Source organism: Sinocyclocheilus grahami, unplaced genomic scaffold (genome assembly GCF_001515645.1).
Source record: "Sinocyclocheilus grahami isolate Dianchi unplaced genomic scaffold, SAMN03320097.WGS_v1.1 scaffold521.1, whole genome shotgun sequence".
NCBI lineage: Eukaryota > Metazoa > Chordata > Actinopteri > Cypriniformes > Cyprinidae > Sinocyclocheilus > Sinocyclocheilus grahami.
Window position 1 is genome coordinate 262,234 of NW_015505700.1, and position 20,597 is coordinate 282,830.

The 20,597-nt window shown below is 38.6% G+C and overlaps 1 protein-coding gene across 2 annotated transcripts in view; it reads right to left on the reverse strand.

The window, feature by feature from the left end:
- The window catches only part of treh (trehalase (brush-border membrane glycoprotein)), an 18,068-nt gene extending 1,370 nt beyond the window's left edge, over positions 1-16,698 (reverse strand). The window contains exons 1-13 of one of the 2 annotated variants that reach the window (XM_016237658.1): positions 16,677-16,698; positions 16,111-16,207; positions 15,867-16,014; positions 15,538-15,625; positions 15,355-15,455; positions 8,760-8,852; positions 8,371-8,487; positions 8,138-8,260; positions 7,905-7,954; positions 6,664-6,864; positions 5,084-5,301; positions 4,515-4,626; positions 909-1,021 (exon numbers count right to left, since the gene is read on the reverse strand). In XM_016237658.1, coding sequence (XP_016093144.1) covers positions 909-1,021; positions 4,515-4,626; positions 5,084-5,301; positions 6,664-6,864; positions 7,905-7,954; positions 8,138-8,260; positions 8,371-8,487; positions 8,760-8,852; positions 15,355-15,455; positions 15,538-15,625; positions 15,867-16,014; positions 16,111-16,171 — 1,425 coding nt within the window. In that variant the 5' untranslated portion in view covers positions 16,172-16,207; positions 16,677-16,698. Of the gene's footprint in view, positions 1-908; positions 1,022-4,514; positions 4,627-5,083; positions 5,302-6,663; positions 6,865-7,904; positions 7,955-8,137; positions 8,261-8,370; positions 8,488-8,759; positions 8,853-15,354; positions 15,456-15,537; positions 15,626-15,866; positions 16,015-16,110; positions 16,251-16,676 lie in introns of those variants that run through there. The other variant, XM_016237659.1, reaches the window with a different exon arrangement.
- Between the last annotated feature and the right edge of the window lie 3,899 nt (positions 16,699-20,597).

A 20,597-nucleotide genomic window follows, 5' to 3' on the forward strand; every position in this document is an offset into this window, starting at 1 on the left:
GTGTGTGTGTGTGTGTGTGTGTGCATATATGAAGACTTCAGATACAAAAGAATGATGCAGTGAATGCTCTCCGCACATAGTATACGTTAATCAAATACTTTTGCAGCAAAAACGCTAAATCCCAGCCTCAGCCCTAAAAAACCTCTAAACACCACTTCCCTTTGCCAGCAAAAGTCCACAGAACCAATCAGAAGATGCAAATCAAATCATATGATTTCAAGAAAGACCGTGTGTGAATGAGCTGGCTTTCAATTGTTGAGCTGCAAGTTATCCTGTTTAAAGTAGGGCTGTCTGTCGATTTAACGCACTGCCTCGCCCCAGACCTGCGTAGATCATCTTACATTTCATAGCTTATTGATAATGAACATGTGGGGCAACAACTCACTGTGTGGTGTAGCCTATAGAATGCAGTTATATGCTAAATAAAGTCAAATAAAAAAATCTTATTTAATTTTGCAACTGTTTACTATGTCTTGTCCAATGACAAAGTGCGAAGCGACAATGCAATGCGACATTTTTAAAAATAACATTTTCATTGCCATTAAAGTGAAATTACTGAACCTAAACATAGAAACATAGAAGAAGATTTAAAAGAAAAATGCCAGATGGACTTAGAGGTTTTTTGCATCTGAAGTCTTCATGTATGCATTTTTTGCAATAAACAAAATTGAAAAAGTGGGCGGCCACTAATGCAGTCTATGGTTCAATTTTTCTTGGTCACCGTGTTGTTTGTTCATCAGGAATTGACTGACTTCATGGTGAATTTTAAACTAATGCAGAAACTAATAAAGGTCCAGCTGTAGGATAGGGCTGTATCCAAAATCGGACACTATTCCTTACATTACTCCACTGATATAGTGACACAGTGATTTCCGACACAGTCCAGAGTGGATTTTAGTGGGCTTTACCTTCTCAAACATGGCCTCATATTTGATGTACGTCCGCCAGTTGGTCTGAATCCACCGTTCGGCCAATCTGAAGGCGAGCTCTTTAGCGTGGGCCGAATCGAGCCTAGAGAGACCTGCAAAGACGTGTTGGATGGGGTGAGAAGTAGGTGGGTGATTTAAATGGCAAATTCACCAACTACTGAGCATCATTAATCACATCTTAATAGTCACTTCCCAAACTCAGACAAGATGTGACAGCAGGTAAATTGAATTTTGAAGGGAATACTGTGATTTAGTTCACACATTGAACAGACTGGAGATTCTTCAGGCGCACTGCATCAAGTTATAACTGTTGGACGAGAACTAAACTGTTATTGTCTATAGAATCACAATGTTTCATTTTTTCAGGCATGTTCTCTCCTAATCATTTGGTTCCCAGTGAAACAAAAGGCAAAGTTGGCAAATGGCAATAAAGTTGCATGACATGCCCTCATTCTCAAAAACGATGAACAAAACTACATGAAGTTAAAGGAAAATGTAAAATATTACGAAAACTGTACAATCGTAATGACATACTGTGCTGATTCAGCACTATGTGTCTAAAGTAAAACATGATCACTACTGGCCTAGAGAGCGATTTGGCTACCAGTTAACATTAACCAAAACCCTGCACATTCTCAGTCCCGGTAGGATGACCAGATGACCGTGCTTTCTTACAATTAGCCTGGATGTTGCAAAGTGTTCGGCCCAACTGATGTAGCTCTTTATTTAATACTTCCTGCTCTATTAATAGGTCAAGGAACTACACAGCCCACCCACTCTCATTACATAAGGCTACACATCACACTGCTGCTGGCTTTTACATGAGAGTAAAAGTGTGATGCTAGCTTAAAATGTTTATTTGTAGCAATCAACTAAAGACCATGGCTTGTAAAATAGCCAATGCCAAGACTGTCCTGATTTTATTAAGACATTTGGTCACTTTAAGCAAAAAGGTGTCAAATTATCATAGAATACAGACAAATATACTGATGAATTATGCACAATAAGACTGAGAACATGTATTTAATAAGCAAATGAGGTCAATATATACACAGCCCACCCACTCTCATTACATAAGGCTACACATCACACTGCTGCTGGCTTTTACATGAGAGTAAAAGTGTGATGCTAGCTTAAAATGTTTATTTGTAGCAATCAACTAAAGACCATGGCTTGTAAAATAGCCAATACCAAGACTGTCCTGATTTTATTAAGACATTTGGTCACTTTAAGCCTAGTTCATGTCATTTTCACCAAAAAGGTGTCAAATTATCATAGAATACAGACAAATATACTGATGAATTATGCACAATAAGACTGAGAACATGTATTTAATAAGCAAATGAGGTCAATATAAGAAATGTATATATATATATATATATATATATACTGAAAGTTCAGTCACTTCGACGGATTTCTATCAGTTCATAAAGACAGTCACTTGCTTCACATCTGGAGCTTGTCTGCAGGAAGGAAGCATTGCATGTGTTGTATACCGTCTATGTCGCCTGTCTATGATATGACCCACTATAAAAGGTCAGTAATTAACATAAGGGTTTGTAAAGTGGCAGGCTCACCGTCAGGTACTGCACAGCCTGATTGGCCATTTCTGGGTTAGAGTAACATTGTGCCCAGAGAGGCGCCAGGTTAGATGGGTAGAAAGACAGGTGCCGGGTCTCGTTCACCAGGCTGAAATCAAACCAGGCTCCTCTTTCTGCATCCCACAGTAGACTTTCAACCACTTTAATTCTAGCAGAAAGTGCCTTCTCATATTCCACTGCCTCCTCTTCATTACCTAGCGGAAAAGATGTCAGAGTGCTTTTAATATAACACACAAACCACGCTGTTCATACTCTGCTGCCTTATTATCATACCTAAGGGAACTAAACAAGCATTTCTACCAAATATACACTACTACTGTTCAAATGTTTGGGGATCAGTACATTTTTATACTTTTATTTAGCACACTTTTTAACACTTTGACTGTACATTGTTACACAATATTTCAAATGATGTTATTTCACTATTTCAAATAAATGCTGTTTTTTGAATGTTCTATTCATCAAAGAATTCTCAAAAAAAAAAAAAGTAAAGTGGATTAAGACATTTTGGGTATGTACATTATTAATATATAATAGAGAGAGAGAGGGAGGTTATTAAATAAATATCTATAAAAAAAATTCTAATTTCAGCACCCAGAGAAGACAGATGACCATCAGTCATCCTTTAAGCAGTAGCCTAATGAAGTTATTAAAGTAAATTACATCAGCTGATTAGGTGGATACATTAACTAAAAGTGATGAATATGTGGAAGATCTCCTTATTAATTAGTCTTAAATACAAGAGATAAGTATTTTTAGGTTTCACAGGAAAAAGTGAGATCTCAAACAGTGGGAGGTTGCATTTTCCTGAATTAAACTCCATGCTCAACAGCAGATGGCACTCTTTGCACAATAGTTCTGCTTTTCACAAACCTTTCCTCATTCTGGTCATTTATTCGCTCTCTCTTTCTCTGTGTAGGATAGTGGAGGTCTGGACTATCCTAACGGGGTTCCCACCTCTCTTAGTGAAAGTGGGCAGCAGTGGGACATGCCCAACGCCTGGCCTCCTCTTCAACACATGATTATTGAGGGTATGTGGTCATTTAATCTTGCGACAGTCATCCTTGAAATCATATATATTTGTATAGTGCTATTCACAATGCACAATGAATAGCGAAAGCAGCTTTACAGAAGGTCACAATGTTAATGTTTGTTATATATGAGTATAGGTGCATGAAGCAATTTAGATCTGATAATATACTTGTATTATATATATACTGTATATGTACAGGGATTAAAGTTAGTTCATAAAGACAGTCACTTGCTTCATTCCTGAATGATTCAGCCGTTTGTGTGAATCAATTGAATGAATGATTCAGTGATAAAATCAGTGACTTGCTGCCATCTGCTGGCGGATTTAGTTTCATTTTTAGCATATCATTTCAGTTATTTAAATCATATTTCTGTATTCAAAATTGTATATTTAAAACATTAATCTCCACATGAATTTATGTATTTAATTGCACTCATGCTACCTCTGAGCCTCATTAAACGTCTGAAAATGTAACTACAAGCCACTTGTGTGTTCTTCTGTGCCACCTCTGTAGTACACATTAATTTATTAATACCAATTTCATATGGTTGGTAGCTTATTTGTCTTTTTTGAATACAGAAATATGATTCAAATAACTGAAATTATACGCTAAAAATGAAACTAAATCCGCCAGCAGGTGGCGGCAAGTCACTGATTTTATCACTGAATCATTCATTCAATTGATTCACACAAACGGCTGAATCATTCAGGAATGAAGCAAGTGACTGTCTTTATGAACTAACTTTAATCCCTGTACATATACAGTATATATATAATACAAGTATATTATCAGATCTAAATTGCTTCATGCACCTATACTCATATATAACAAACATTAACATTGTGACCTTCTGTAAAGCTGCTTTCGCTATTCATTGTGCATTGTGAATAGCACTATACAAATATATATGATTTCAAGGATGACTGTCGCAAGATTAAATGACCACATACCCTCAATAATCATGTGTTGAAGAGGAGGCCAGGCGTTGGGCATGTCCCACTGCTGCCCACTTTCACTAAGAGAGGTGGGAACCCCGTTAGGATAGTCCAGACCTCCACTATCCTACACAGAGAAAGAGAGAGCGAATAAATGACCAGAATGAGGAAAGGTTTGTGAAAAGCAGAACTATTGTGCAAAGAGTGCCATCTGCTGTTGAGCATGGAGTTTAATTCAGGAAAATGCAACCTCCCACTGTTTGAGATCTCACTTTTTCCTGTGAAACCTAAAAATACTTATCTCTTGTATTTAAGACTAATTAATAAGGAGAAACATTGGAGGTGAACTGCAGTGTTACTCAAGAGGGAATATATTTGATACAAAGAAATAACTAATAATTTACTGTGAGTGTGGATGGAGGGTCTTATTAAAGCAGCATTATGTCAAAGGTGAGACATCTGGAGCTTGTCTGCAGGAAGGAAGCATTGCATGTGTTGTATACCGTCTATGTCGCCTGTCTATGATATGACCCACTATAAAAGGTCAGTAATTAACATAAGGGTTTGTAAAGTGGCAGGCTCACCGTCAGGTACTGCACAGCCTGATTGGCCATTTCTGGGTTAGAGTAACATTGTGCCCAGAGAGGCGCCAGGTTAGATGGGTAGAAAGACAGGTGCCGGGTCTCGTTCACCAGGCTGAAATCAAACCAGGCTCCTCTTTCTGCATCCCACAGTAGACTTTCAACCACTTTAATTCTAGCAGAAAGTGCCTTCTCATATTCCACTGCCTCCTCTTCATTACCTAGTGGAAAAGATGTCAGAGTGCTTTTAATATAACACACAAACCACGCTGTTCATACTCTGCTGCCTTATTATCATACCTAAGGGAACTAAACAAGCATTTCTACCAAATATACACTTCTACTGTTCAAATGTTTGGGGATCAGTACATTTTTATACTTTTATTTAGCACACTTTTTAACACTTTGACTGTACATTGTTACACAATATTTCAAATTATGTTATTTCACTATTTCAAATAAATGCTGTTTTTTTAATGTTCTATTCATCAAAGAATTCTCAAAAAAAAAAAAAAGTAAAGGGGATTAAGACATTTTGGGTATGTACATTATTAATATATAATAGAGAGAGAGAGGGAGGTTATTAAATAAATATCTATAAAAAAAATTCTAATTTCAGCACCCAGAGAAGACAGATGACCATCAGTCATCCTTTAAGCAGTAGCCTAATGAAGTTATTAAAGTAAATTACATCAGCTGATTAGGTGGATACATTAACTAAAAGTGATGAATATGTGGAAGATCAAACAAAGTATAATTTCCTCTGTGTGAAATCTTCTGCCTTAACTTAAATCTCTTTAATTTACTGAAGTGATATTATTGCTGACTTGAAAATTATTAATGACAAAAATAAATGATTACCAAAACATTTGTTATATATGATGACTAACTATAAATTATGTTTGGTAACACTTTACTTGAAGGGGTGTGCATAAGACTGACATGACACCTTCATAATCATGACAATATGATTATGAATATGAAGGTTTACGATGCTCAAAACTCCGCATTTGAACAGTCAATAGCAAATACTTAAACTAATAACGAAACAGTAGCTGATTCAGAAGCGCCGGATTGTCATAGCAAAGTCAGAATGACCTCCTCTCCTAGGGTCACGAAACGGTCGTCCATAAAATGCATTGCTGTTCTGTTGCAAGTAATCTTAAAGATTCCTAAATGCATCTACTTCTGGAAGGCCAAATAAAGTGCATTTGCTTTCGCCTAGAAACACACAGCGTCTCCCTGACATGGCTGCTTCAACACTAACTGCGGTTACTGAAACCACGCCGCCTTTCTTTGCGTGAACATTTGGGCTGCATTATGCAAATATTTCCACATAGTGAGGTAGATATGTGGGGGCGTGTTAGAACGAGCCATTTTAGGGGGGCGTGGCAGAGTTTTAACTTTGATAAAGAATATCTCTTTGGTTTTGAGACTTTAGTCTTTGCAACTTCAGGGATCTTATCTATGCACAATCAGCTTGTAACACTCCAAAGAGAAAGGAAAACTTGAAATCGCATCATATGACCCCTTTAAATCAGTAGTGTGTGTAAATACACAGAAGTGTGTTTTTACTCTTTTACCCAGAATCCTGTGGAAGGAGGCCAGCAGACGCTCATTGCGGCACATAATGGCATTGAGGTCAGCAGGCAGGATGGAGCTTGTCTGTGTGTCGCTCAGGGTGCCGTTGTTTCTGCCTGTGCTGTCTATATACCAGCGAGAAGAGAAATCCCAACCTGACTCTGCACCAGATGTCAGTTCTATCCAAAGTTTCTTCTGAGCCTCTGTAATACACAAACATATTCATGTTCATGCACATAAACACAAAGAAAATACCTTTTAATAGGATTCCTTTAATGATCTTGTTGTGGTACGTGTAAGCATCAGAATATTAAACGGTTGAAATTTGTTGAAAATGTATTCACCGTCAGGCCATCCAAGGTGTAGATGAGTTTGATTCTTTATTGGAACAGATTTGGAGAAATTTGGCATTACATCACTTGCTTGCAGTGAATGGGTGCCGTCAGATTGAAAGCGCAAACAGCTGATAAATATAAATATCTTGTGAAGCAAAAAGCTGTTTGTAAGAAACAAATCCATCATTAAGGAATTTTAACTTTAAACTGTCACTTGACCAAAATACTTCATCTAGTGGAAAAAGTCCATCCCCTGCTGTCTACCAATATATTGGTTTAGATCTGTTTTGGACTGTTTTCACTTGTAAATGGTGCTTGATCTTAACATTTTTCTCTCCTAATTCAGACAAGACAACTTTTTCACTGGAGAAAACAAAATTATGGATAGAGCCACGAGCAACGGTGTGACGAGAGGGGCGGGGCCGAGAGCCGAGGGAACGGAGCGAGGCCGGTGGAGTAAATGCTAATGCCCAACGGAGCTCCTCCGTGGGACTCGAGACCGGTGAGTGGCACAGGTGTCGGGCATTAGCATTTACTCCACCGGCCTCGCTCCGTTCCCACGGCTCTCGGCCCCGCCCCTCTCGTCACAAACGGTATGAAGTCAAAAATGACAAAACATTTTTGGCTTCACATGACATTAATTGATAGACTTCAGTTTATTTATCAGCTGTTCGGACTCTCATTCTGACGGCACCCATTCACTGCAGAGGATCCATTGGTGAGCAAGTGATGTAATGCTACATTTCGCCAAATCTGGTCTGATGAAGAAACAAACTCATCTACTTCTTGAATGATCTGAAGCTGAATACATTTTCAGCTAATTTTCATTTTTGGTTGAACTATTCCTTTAATAGGTAAAAGTAGTCAATTTTTGCATTTTGGCCTCAATAGAGCACCTAGATTCCTACCTGCTGACAGGCCCTCAGCCAGTTCTACATCATCACTGTACGACTCAGGTCTGCAAATAGTCACAGATTTAAATACTGGAATGCATCCAGATGTTTTGCTTTATTACAGTATTGAGAATCACAGTAATACGAATTAACCTTAAGATTTCTTTATGCAAAATAAAATTGTATTTTGCGTTTGGTGGTGACCCTGACATGTTCTTAAAATGCACAGTGTTAATGAATTGTCTCACCTCGGCCTGTCCACTGGTACATTATATCGATTCAGGATGTGAGTCAGTCCACTCATCGCCACAGCAAGAGAGCGATTCTGCATCCAAAAGCTGTACTCTGTTTCCAGTGCTGGCAAAACCTGCCTAAACACACACAGAGCACATGCGGTGCAGAGGTGTTGTTCAGGGCGGTTCAGTGCAACACCTCAATATTCAACAAACCTGCAGGAGGGCAGTTTAGTCGGAAAGGTTACCTGAGGAAGTCTTTGTCTCCGGTGACCTCATAGAAACTTTCCACCATTAGCGGAAGGAAGGGAGGCTGACTACGCCGCTCGTAATAAACACGACCACCGTTTGGGACAAAGCCGTATCTGAATGGGAAGTGAAGGGAAACAGTAAGTGGGTGCTTTACTGCTTAAGTCCTTTTGTATTATTAATAGAAAAAAAGCTTGTGCATTTCTTAATTATGAATTGAAACAATCATACTTAGATCATCATTATTAGAAAAACATACAGATTATGTCAAGGTGAATGAATAATGAATTTCATTACGAGTCATTTATGAGTCAAATATCTGTTATTTAGCGGTAATGTTTTGAAACGATTAAACTGATCGTGTGAAAATCAAGAGAAATAAGTGCACCTTTCCACCAGGTACACAAAGTTCAGAATCATTCCTCGAGCCGTCTCTGTCATCTCTGACAAGAGGAGACCATTTATTACCCAATATGAGTCCCTGAAGAACAAAAACACCTCGATTATTACAGTTTCTAAAGAAAATATGAGTGGGTTTTGCCAGTGCTACAGATGCTATTGTGTTGTGGGTAGTTGTCAGGGTGCTGCTATGTGTTTATTAAAGTCACCATGAAATCAGATTTGACAATATTGATCATATTTATCCGTGCATGATGTGTGCACCAGCAAGAGGGCTGGCTGTGGACATACACTGACACCTAGTGGTGTGGATGCAGAGTTACGCATATATTTGTCAACTACCAATGCCAATGTAGAAATTCACTGTATGCCACACTAACCACCATGATTAATATATATTTAATGAGTGAAAGTGTCCAATAATAGTGTGGTCACCAAGAAAAAACTGAACAACAGAGTGTGCATTAGCGCTCGTCCACTTGTTCAGTAATGCTGGTTCCAGAAGTGTTTTTTTTTCTTCCATTTTTACAATAGGGATTTTAAAACAAGCCTTTGTAAAGTGCAACCCTAATTCCAGAGAAGTCTGGACATTTTGTAAAAATGCAATCAAATCAAGAATCTGTGATTTGTTCATTCTCTTTAACTTATTTAATTGACAAAAATACCAAGAAAATATTTCCAACGTTTTCACTGACCAACGTAAATGTATTTTGTAAATATGAACAGATTTTGATTTTGATGGCTGCAACACACTCCAAAAAAGTTGGGACAGAGGCAAGTTTAACACTGTGTCACATCAACGGTCCTTTTAATTGCAATGTTTAATTGTTTGGAAATTGAGAATACTAATTAAGGTTTTGCAAGCAAAATTTTTGTCCAGTCTCTCTTGAAACAAGACTTCAGAAGCTCAGCAGTGTGTGATCGTCGTTGTCTGATTCTCCTTTTCATGACTGGTCATACATTTTCAAAAGGAGTCAGATCTGGACTGCAGGCAGGCCATTCTAGCACATCCACTCTGTCTCTACAAAACCACGCTGTTGTAGCACATGCAGAATGAGAGCTGGCATTGTCTTGATCTAATAACCAAGGACTTCTCATTAAAGACATCATATTGACGGCAGTATATTTCTCTGAACAACTCCAATATATGCCTCCATGTCAATGGTACCTTCACACATATGCAAGTCACCCATGCCGTTTGCACTGATGCACTCATATACCATGACAGACGTTTGCTTTCGCATCTGTCACTGATGAAAGTCTGGATGGTCCCTTTGGTCTTTGGGACTGAGAACTCGAAATCCATTTTTCCTGGAAACAAGATGAAATGTAGACTCATCTGAGTACAGCACACATTTCCACTGTCTTTTTGACTATCTGAAATGAGCTCTGTCCCAGAGAACCCGGCAGCATCGCTGCATAGAATTGATGTATAGCTTTCTCCTAGACCAGGGGTAGGCAAGTTCGGTCCTAGAGAGTCGCAGTCCTGCAGAGTTCAGCTCCAACCCTAATCAAACACCCCTAAACAAGCTAATCAATGTATTCAGGATTACTAAGGCTATAGGCAGGTGAGTTTTGTTTTCAGGGTTGGAGCTGAACTCTGCAGGACTGCGGCTCTCTAGGACCGAACTTGCCTAAGGCTATAGGCAGGGGAGTTTTGTTTTCAGGGTTGGAGCTGAACTCTGCAGGACTGCGGCTCTCTAGGACCGAACTTGCCTACGCCTGTCCTAGAGTAACATATTCAAGTTGCATTTCTTGATGCAGCAGCAGACTGTGTTAAGTGACAGCAGTTTTCTGAAGTACTCCTAAGCCCATGTGGCTATATTTAACACTGCAGCATGATGATTTCTTATGCAATGCCATCTTAAGGGTCAAAGGTCAAGCACATTCAACTGAGGTTTCCTGCCTTCCCCTACATGTACTGTGCTTCCTCTGGATTCCCTCTATCTTTTCACAATATTACGTGTGGTAGTTGGTGAAAGACAAATTCTTTGCTATTTTGCATTGTGAAATGTGATTTTTGATTTGTGAGCTCCGCCGCGACTCTGCTGGGATGCAGACCATCAGCGCGAAACAGCCTAGGACGCTCCCAGAAAAGATTCCAGTTATTAACAAAGAGCAGTTTCTGTTCTTTACACCATGACAATAACCATTCATTTAAAGCAAAAAGCCTACTGAACTTTTCGTGTCCTCGTCGATACGTGGGAAGCGGTCCTGACACGATGATCGTCGTCGCGGGCGTGATGAGTCATGATCCAGCTTTGCTTGCAAAGACAGCGATGCTCCTTTTATAACCAAACATGATACCTTGACCTATTGCCAGTTCACCTGCTTACTGTGAACTGTTTCTAAACAGTTTAACGTGGATATTCTATAACATTTTCACTTTTATTTAGCCTCTGTCCCAACCTTTTTTGGAATGTGTTGCAGTCGTCAAAATAAAAATTTGTTCATATTTAAAAAATACATTTAGGTAGGCCAGTGAAAACTTTGGAAATCTTTTCTTTGCACTTTTGTCAATTAAATAAAAGTTAAAGAGAATGAACAACACAATCACAGATTCTTGATTTTATTGCATTTTTACAAAACGTCCCAACTTCTCTGGAATTGTGGTTGCATTATAAACCATGAACCAAGCCAAGCAGCCATGGGATGAATCACAGCTATACAAATATATTTATTTGAAGCAAAAATGTATAACAAAATCAGACCAAAAAAAGAAAGAAAAAGAAATGTAGAATACAACGCATAATTGTGAAATATAAAGCTACTCGTTGATTAAACCTATAGAAAGAATACATTGTTTATTGCGAAATATGAATCAAGCACACACACACACACACACACACACAACTATATATATTATACAGTGCCCTCCATAAGTATTGGAACAGTAAAGACAAAATTGCTCTGTTTGCTGTGGAGTCAAGAAATCTGTAAATATGTCTAAAATGTATACAGTATATATATATATTTATTTTTATTTTTTTTTTGAGTTTCAAAGAGTTTCTTATCTGATGTGAGCTTAAGTATTGGAACAGTTGCCTCACAGGTCTCTCTAAGTGGTCAGCTGTGTCCTGTTGCATTAATTGTTAAGGTATTGAAAGCAGGGAATGTATTGTATCCGTTATATCCATTTCTTCTGCATTCAATGATGACACACAAACCAGGATGAAGACGAGGCAGCTGACTTTGAGAGAAAAGCAAGCAATTTGGATGTTTAATGAAAAGAGGAACTCAATTAGAGCTATACCAAAAACAAAGGGCATGGAGAAATCAAGCATTTGGAAACAACCAGCGACATCAGCAACCCACAACAACCTGATCGGCTGAGAAAAACAACAGTAGCTGATGACAGACAAATCATAAAAGCTATGAAAATAAACCCTAAAGTACGTGTCTGTAAAATCACCAACAATCTCCAGAAAGCTGGGCTGATAATCTACTGTCCGCAGGAGACTTTCACACAGAATTACAGAAGCTACACTGCAAGATGTAAACCTCTGATCAGCAAGTTTGCAAAAAAGCACAAATGTGAGCAAGTAGAGATTTGGAACAGAGTTTTATGGACAGATGAGACAAAGATTAACCTTTATCTAAGTGATGGGAAAGCAAACGTGTGGCATACAGCCTCATCTGTAAAGCATGGGGGAGGTGGTGTCATGGCATGGGCATGCATGGCTGTCTCTGGAACAGGCCCTCTCAACTTTAATGATGACAGTAGCAGAATGAATGAAGAAGTGTACACAAACATCTTGGCTACCAATGTTCAAGAAAATGCCACCAGATTCATTGGGAAGCGCTTCATATTGCATCAGGACAATGAGCCAAAACACCCTGCCAGTTCAGTCAAGGAGTTTATCAGGGCAAAGAAATGTAAAGTCTTAGAATGCCCAAATCAATCTCCAGATTTAAATCCGATTGAACATGAATTTCACCAGATGAAGAGAAGACAATCAACAGTTGGAATTGGCTGCATCACAGGCTTGAAAAAGCATTTCAAAGGATGAGACCAAGAGTCTGGTGATGTCTATGGGTCGCAGACTCAATGCTCTGATTGCACGCAAGAGATCTGCAACTAAATAATAGCTTTAATCTTTTACATCTGCCTTAAGTTCAACTGTCCAATGCTTATGCTCGCATCAAATAGTGGGATGAACTCTAAAAGTGCTGTCCTTTTTATTTGGTATTATACGTGTTGAAACAGCTAATAATAAAATGTGACATTCTGTAGTTTCTCATATTCATCTTTTAATCATATTTACTCCACAGCAACCAGAGCAATTTTGTCTTTACTGCTCCAATACTACTAATATATATATATATATATATATATATATATATATATATAGTGCCTATAAAAAGTATTCATTTTTTTCACGTTTTATGTTGAAGCCTCATGTTAAACTGCTTTGAATTACTTTTTTCCCCACATCAATTTACACTCCATACACAATAATGACAGCAAAAACAGAATTGCCACAACTTCGTAAATTTATAAAAAAATTTAAAAAACTGAAGCACATCGCATAAGTATTCATACCCTTAACTCAGTACTTATCTGAAGCACCTTTACAACCTCAAGTATTTTGGTATTTTACGACCAGCTTTGCACATCAGAATTTGGCAAATATCTGTCATTCTTCTCCTCACCTCTTCACCTCTTCAGGCTCTGTCAGGTTGGATGAGGGCAGATGCACATTTTCAGGTTTCTCCAGAAATATGTGATTGGGTTCAAGGCCAGGCTGTGGCTGGGCCACTCAAGGACATTCACAGAGTTGTCTTTAAGCCACTCTTGCTGTGTATTTAGGTTCATTGTCCTGTTGGAAGATGAACCTTCTGCCCAGTCTGAGGTTCTGAATGCTCTGGACTAGGTTTTCATTAAGACTATCTCAATATTTTGGTGCACTGAGCTTTTCCTCTACTCTGAAGAGTCCCTCAGTCCCTGCCGCTGAAAAACAGCCCCACAGCATGAGGCTGCTACCAGCACACTTTACTTTTGGGATGGTACTCTGCAGGTGATGAGCAGAGCTGCTTTCCTTCAAACATGATGCTTAGAATTGAGGTTCATCAAACCAGAGAATATTGTTTCTCAAGAGTCTGAGGGTCCTTTAGGTGCTTTTATTTATTTTTTTGCAAATCACAAGTGTGTTTTCATGTGTCTTCACAGAGGAGAGGATTGAGTTTGGCCATACCGCCCATAAAGCCCAGATCGGTGGAGTGTTGCAGCGATGTTTGCCCTTCTGTAGGTTTATCCCATCTGCATACATGGAGCTCTACTAGAGTGACCATCAGGTTCTTGGTCACCAGTCTAACCAAAGCCGTTCTCCATCAATTGTTCAGTTTGACCAGGAGGCCAGCTCTAGGAAGAGTCCTGGTTGTTTTAAACTTCTTCCATTAAGGGTAACAGAGACTATATGCTTCTGTGAACCTTCAATGAAGCAGAATATTTTCTGAACTCTTCCCCAGATGTGTGGCTTGATGCAATCCTGTTTCTGAGCTCTACAGGCAGTTATTTTGACCTCAGGGCTTGGTTTTTGCTCTGATATACATTTTCAGCTGTTAGACCTTTTATTAAGATGTGTGTGCAGTTCAAAATCATACCCATTCAATTGAATTTGCCACAGGTTAACTTCACTCGAAGTGTAGTAACATCTACAAGCAATATGAATACCCTGAGCTAAATTTCAACTATCCCAGATAAGGGTATGATTACTTATGCAATGGAATCATTTACATAATTTATTGTTAATAACTTTGTAAAGATGTTAAAAACATGTTTTTTTGCTTTGCCATTATGGTGTATGGAGTGTAGATTGATTTGGGGAAAAAAAGTAATTTAAAGCAGTTTAACATAAGGCAGCAACATAAAATGTGAAAAAAATGAAGGGATATGAAAACTTTGAATAGGCACTATATATATATATATATATATATATATATATATAACAAGTTACCTTTTCAAAATGTAATAAGTAGTGTAAGTACTATTTCAATTACTTTATTAAAGTAATGTAACTGATTACATTTGATTACTTTTCAAAATTTCTTACAAAAGTTAATCTTACAGTAGAATTCAACACTAATAACTCTTAAGACTTTCAAATTCTTCATCACTTGATTTAAGATTAAGATTATAATAATTCAATTTTAAAGCACAGCCACCCCAAATTTCCAGCACTGGAATGCATTTTTATCACTTTTTCAGAAGTAACCATATCTTTGTAATTGTTAACATTTTCATAAGTAGCTGTAATTTAATTACGTGTGTTATCAGTAACTGTACTGGATTACAGATACATTTATTTTGTCATTAAATTATGTAATGCTGTTGCATGTAACTAGTTACTCCCCAACACTGTATATGTAAAGTATTTACTTCATGGGAGTGACCAGTAATGTGGTTTTTCCCATTAATTCCACTTTTAAACAACTATTTAAAAAATAATTTGCAATAATGCAAATAGATGACTTCAACCAAAGCATTTACCATTGACTCACAACCATGGAACTCACAACAGGTCTGTCTGTAAAGGTTTACTGTTATGTCTGTCTGTATGTATGTGATAAAGGGAGAGACTAACCAGTAATAGAGTTCCCTAAAGCGGCCACCAGGCACGACGACTGGGTGTGGGGTGTAAATCTGTGAGTACAGCTCTGGGTGGTCTCTGACATCATCACGGATCTGCACATCCACGTATATAGTAAGATCATCAATATTAGTTAGTGGTGCACAGTCCCATACATTAGTGAAAACCAACATTTACCTTTCGACCAAGGGACTTCCATAAACTGTGCAGCTCTTCAGCCCAACTGCGATATTTTGAGTCAGAAACCCTGGACAAGAATGTTGGTCTATGGAAGAGGAAACAAAGATTGTTGTGGTTTCATTAACATTCAAATTTAAAAGAATCGTTCACCCAGAAATGAAAATTCTGTTATTATTTACACACCCACAGGTCATACAGTTCCAGTATGGCTTTTCTGGAACACTTGTGTTCCACTATCAAAGTAAAGGAATTCCAGTTTAGAGAATGACGTTGTTTCATATTTGGGGCGAACCATTTCAAGACAATTCCACTCAAAAGGTTCTTACTTTGAATGCCAGTCTGGAGGAGTCCACTGCTCGAACTCCTTACCCGGCTCTTCGAAGTATGTTTGCAGAAACTTCTGTAGCTCTGAGGATGGGATGGTCTTGTTTGGGAACCCTGAGCTCAGATTGGCAAAAGCCTCCACAACGACCTCTACGGGTAAGCAGGGAAATGGCAGAGTGTACAGGAAATCACAAGCCTAGAGCTTTTCAGATGGGCATCAGAACAAATCAAACATGCTTGACTCACCAGGAGCTGTAGTCAACTTCATATCTACAAAGTACTTGTCATCATCAAAGAGTTTGGCCATCTGGACCTGTCGCAGGACTTCTCCAGTGCAGTAGATCTGACTGGTGGCAACAAACACACGTCAGGCATCTGGTGCACAGAATAACAGGGCAGTTTGTTTGTCTGCCCGCTTGTTGTCTGGCACTCACAGGTTAAGATCGCAAAAACCAAGATCAGTAACTTTCTTTCTACTACTCTTCTTTGATGGTTCAAAGCTCAGCTCCTCTGCCTTCAACACGCCACCTGCTTTGTCATTGACTCAAAGTTCAGCCATAATAAGAATACTATATGGTGGCTGTTGAAGTAGTTCTTAACACGGTGAGGACCCTCTTCAAAGCTCAATATTCATAAAGAAATTCACAAATCATTACACATAACCCAAGTGACTAGAAGACAGATTTGCAGCTGTGTTTATCTCAAAGTAATAATCTTCATATTAAATGTGGCCACCTCAATGGATAATTCAGAAAAGCTGCTCAGATTTCAGTAAAGAAGCCTCGATCAAGAAGGTACTTGTGGGAACTAACCTGTCACAAGGTGTCAGGAGCGTGTCCCCAGATGAGAAGAAATTAATGAATGAAAAGATCACCAGAATTCGCCAATGCATCTTGGAGAGCTAAATTATTGGTAGTCGGCAGAAATGAACAGACAGTGAACCGTTTCCGGAGTTTTAAAACTCTGAACCCTGTTTATCAATGATCAGGGGAGGGGTCAGTTTAATATCATACCACAGCCATTAATCAGTTTCAACACAGCCTGCACTTATCTGTCAGATATCAGTACACGGACCGTTATTAGCAACAGTATGAAGGTGTTACGCAATTAATATAAATTAAAAATACTGACATTAGTGAAACAAAGTGGTGTTGGATACTGAGATTTAGACTAATGAAGTTGTCTTACAAGTGTAAATTTTCACATTACATTCATATACCAACACAATGTGGGTTTTGTCTCATGAGAACCCCATTAAAAAGACACCTTACACGCATATGGAACTTCAGTGAGCTTTATTTTCAAACAAAAACCATCACAGATGTTAACCATTGCATTTTCACACATCTCAAATCTTTCAAATTGTAGCATCACTGAGACAAATGCCAATTGAAATAGCCCAAATTGAAAAAGGAAAAATATTTTTGATTTCTTAAATTTGGTTGGTCATTTTAATCTGCAGTAGCCAAAAGTTAAGAAAAAAAATAAGTCAAATTTAAGGGCAAAGTTTACAGATCAAATTTTCCTTACCCTGAACTCCCAAATTGTTTTATTAGAATTTTTGAAACCAATTCTCTCCATTTCCCTCCCTCCCACTAACCCAGACTGATGTATTCATGTACTCCCAACACTGAACAGATGGATAAAGTAGTGTTAGAGAGTTAAGAAAAAGATACATCAGGGCAGCCCAAAAACAAACAAAAAAAACTTCCCACCCACCCAAATACAAACTTTATTTAAAAAAAAAAAAAAAAACAACATTGAAGAATGAGTGGACTTTATAGATGACAATTTATGCTTTGTATGAAAACCATTCTTAAACAGGCGAGATGTTCGCCACCCCATTCTTACAAATAAAAAGAAAACAAAACCTAAAAATAAATCAAAACCCCAACCACCCATGGCAAAGACCACAGCACATCCAGTCACATGCTGCTTTACAGCATCTAAGGAACGAACCGGGATTTTCACAGCAAGTGGTTACTGAAAAACACTGGGCTGCTGCCAAAGAGCCCAGTAACTTATATACTCCTCTCTATGGGCAGATGTTTGAAATCCCCAAAAAAGAAACCAAAGGGGATTAGACCGGTGATGTACATTACACACTGTGAGGTATGTACTATAGAGAAGAGAATACAAGTTTGGATCCAAGCAATGTCACTGGGAAAAGGTTGCATTTTCTAGAATATGGGATAAATAACCTTTGCTCAGAATTTGGTAACTAACCATACAGTTAGAACAAACTTTAATTGTATTAGGGAAAACTAACAGCAACATGCCGCAGTAGACAAAGCCAATCCATTAAAAAAAAAAAAAACCCTCACCTGTATTTTAATTTTATTTATTTTTTTAATGGGGACGTTGGTGATGTTAAACTCCAACGTAAAATTAAGTAAATTCTGTGCCAATAAATCACAAAAAATTGTGCCAATAATCACAAAAAAGGCAAAACGGTATCCCTCCCAACCTCCCACACCATAAAGTTGCAACCCTCAAAACATCACGGGTCAAAATGTGTAACTTATTCAAAAAAACAGCAGAAGGGCAAAAGTGTCTCAAGCAAGCCCCTACCAATCCCCAAAAACAGGGAGAAAAAAAAGGGGGGGCTTTTAGTGTTTGGGGGAAGGGGATAAATATTCCGCTGCAAAAGAAAAAAAAATCATTTGGTTATCAGCACCCATGAAATACCCAGACTCCATGTTAAATACCCTTGTCCCTACCACAATGCTTCCTCAAAGCAAAAAAACTAAAATCTCCCTTTCAGTCTGTTCACCTCTGCCCTAATCGAGGAAATGCTCCCAAATCATGTGCAGCCCCATTATTACCCACCCCTTGAACTAAAGTTCAAACTTAAGTGCAGCCCACACAGCAAAGGTTTAGATTCTTCTAAGTCAAGTCTGTGCAGCATCTCAAGAACATGGTCTTGTTACAAAAAGAAGCCTGTTGACTCACGATGCACTGCATGTCTCTGCCGCTACATTATGTCAGTCCATCGTTTAGAAGTCTTGGCATCCAGTTGTTGTTTTTTTGTCCATTTTTCCTTTTTCCAATGTGACCATCCAAGCCTTTTTGAATCCTCCCACCCCTAAACGGTCTGTTTAAAGTCATGTCCTAGTGCCCGTGGCAGAAAAACACATACCCATGTAACAGCTACACATCTCGCTTATAAATTCAACATTTTTGCACGTTGCCAATTTGAGCTGCACTGCAGCGAGTAGCACTATTACATGACCATAATATTAAATTACCTCTATGTTTCGAGTCACCCAGGCTAGGAGACTCTGCTGAGTGCCTCATAAGTCAGTGTTACAAGCAAAAGGCTGGAAAGGAAATAAGCCTCATGTTTTCACAACCTTTAAATGAGGCCATTTATTCAAGCAACCCATGTCAGGAACTTTTGTCAACACTGGGTAATGGATGAGAGTTAATAATTTAGAGTAAAGAAGTGCAAATCTGAACAACTGTACCACCTGCTGAAACGCTTAGAAACTTGCACTCAAAACTTTAAACAGTTTTTTTAGATGTATATAAAAAAAATTTTTTTTTTAAAAAGGGTCAAATTTTTATATAACAAAACAAGGGTGGTGCACTGCATGGAAAGGTTTCAACTCCGCTAAATTATTTCCCATTGGGGGAAAAAGGGCATAAACTAAATAAGTGCCGCCCAGTGCTGACAGAATCCTGATTTTTAAAAGATCTTTAACACTCTCCTCAAATGGTCATCCAGCCTTTTTAGCTTGTTTTAAAACAATCCATTAAAAAAATAAATGAAGTATTTACAAAATGTTTACAAATGTGCCAGATCTGTATAAATGGCACATTTAGGACAGAGTGCCTACCCAATAACAATGCAAAACTGCACTGAAATCAGGTGGAAAGGGGAAGGGAAAGAAAAAGAAAAAAAACAAAGAAAGTCCACATTTGTCTCAAAGCAGGAGTCCTCATGGCCAAGGAGAAAGGCTGGTCTGAGTCTGGTCAAGTCTCTTAGTGTTGGCCCACTGAAGACAGAGTGGGAAAGAGTTATGGGTCTCTAGAGGCATGGTATGTTCCATGAGCAGATGAAGGGAAAAGCCATTGGGACCCTTGTGGGACTTTTGAAAGCTTGCCACAGGAACATTAGTCCCATCATTGTCATTATGCCCACTGATATCATCTCAGTTCTCCAGGGGGCTTCTCTTCACACTATAGTCAAGTACGCCAGAGACTGCACAAATTGCACATGCCACCCCATCCTCTCTCTCGCTGTGAAATCCTGTTCTTCATCGCCCCAAAAATCTACAGGTGGCAAATGCAAAATTATTCTTCTGATGTCAAACGGGAGGGGGCAGACAAGCAATGCCAAAAGCCAGAGAAAGATCAAGACCATGTCTTCAAATGAGTTATGAGGGGAGGGAAAAAAGAAAAAAAAAATCATCAGGTTATTACTTTTTGAACAAGTTAGACTGCTTGTTAAGGCACTTGTTTCAAATGACTAGAAACATGAAGATGAGCAGAGGAACCGAGAGAGAGTGGGTTGAGAATGTGCTTGCAGGCGATGAGTGATAATTTTTTTTCTTGGGTGATAAATCCTCATGTCCCCTCTTTCCCTCCTCAAATGATTTTAAGTCTTCAGGATGAAAATATCGGTGCAGCAGTCCTTTATTAGGCCATGAGTCCGTCCCGATTATTGGGCCGTCGCAACATCACATTCCTTGTGGTGGCACCAAACAAGCAAGGAAAAAAAAAAGTGGGGG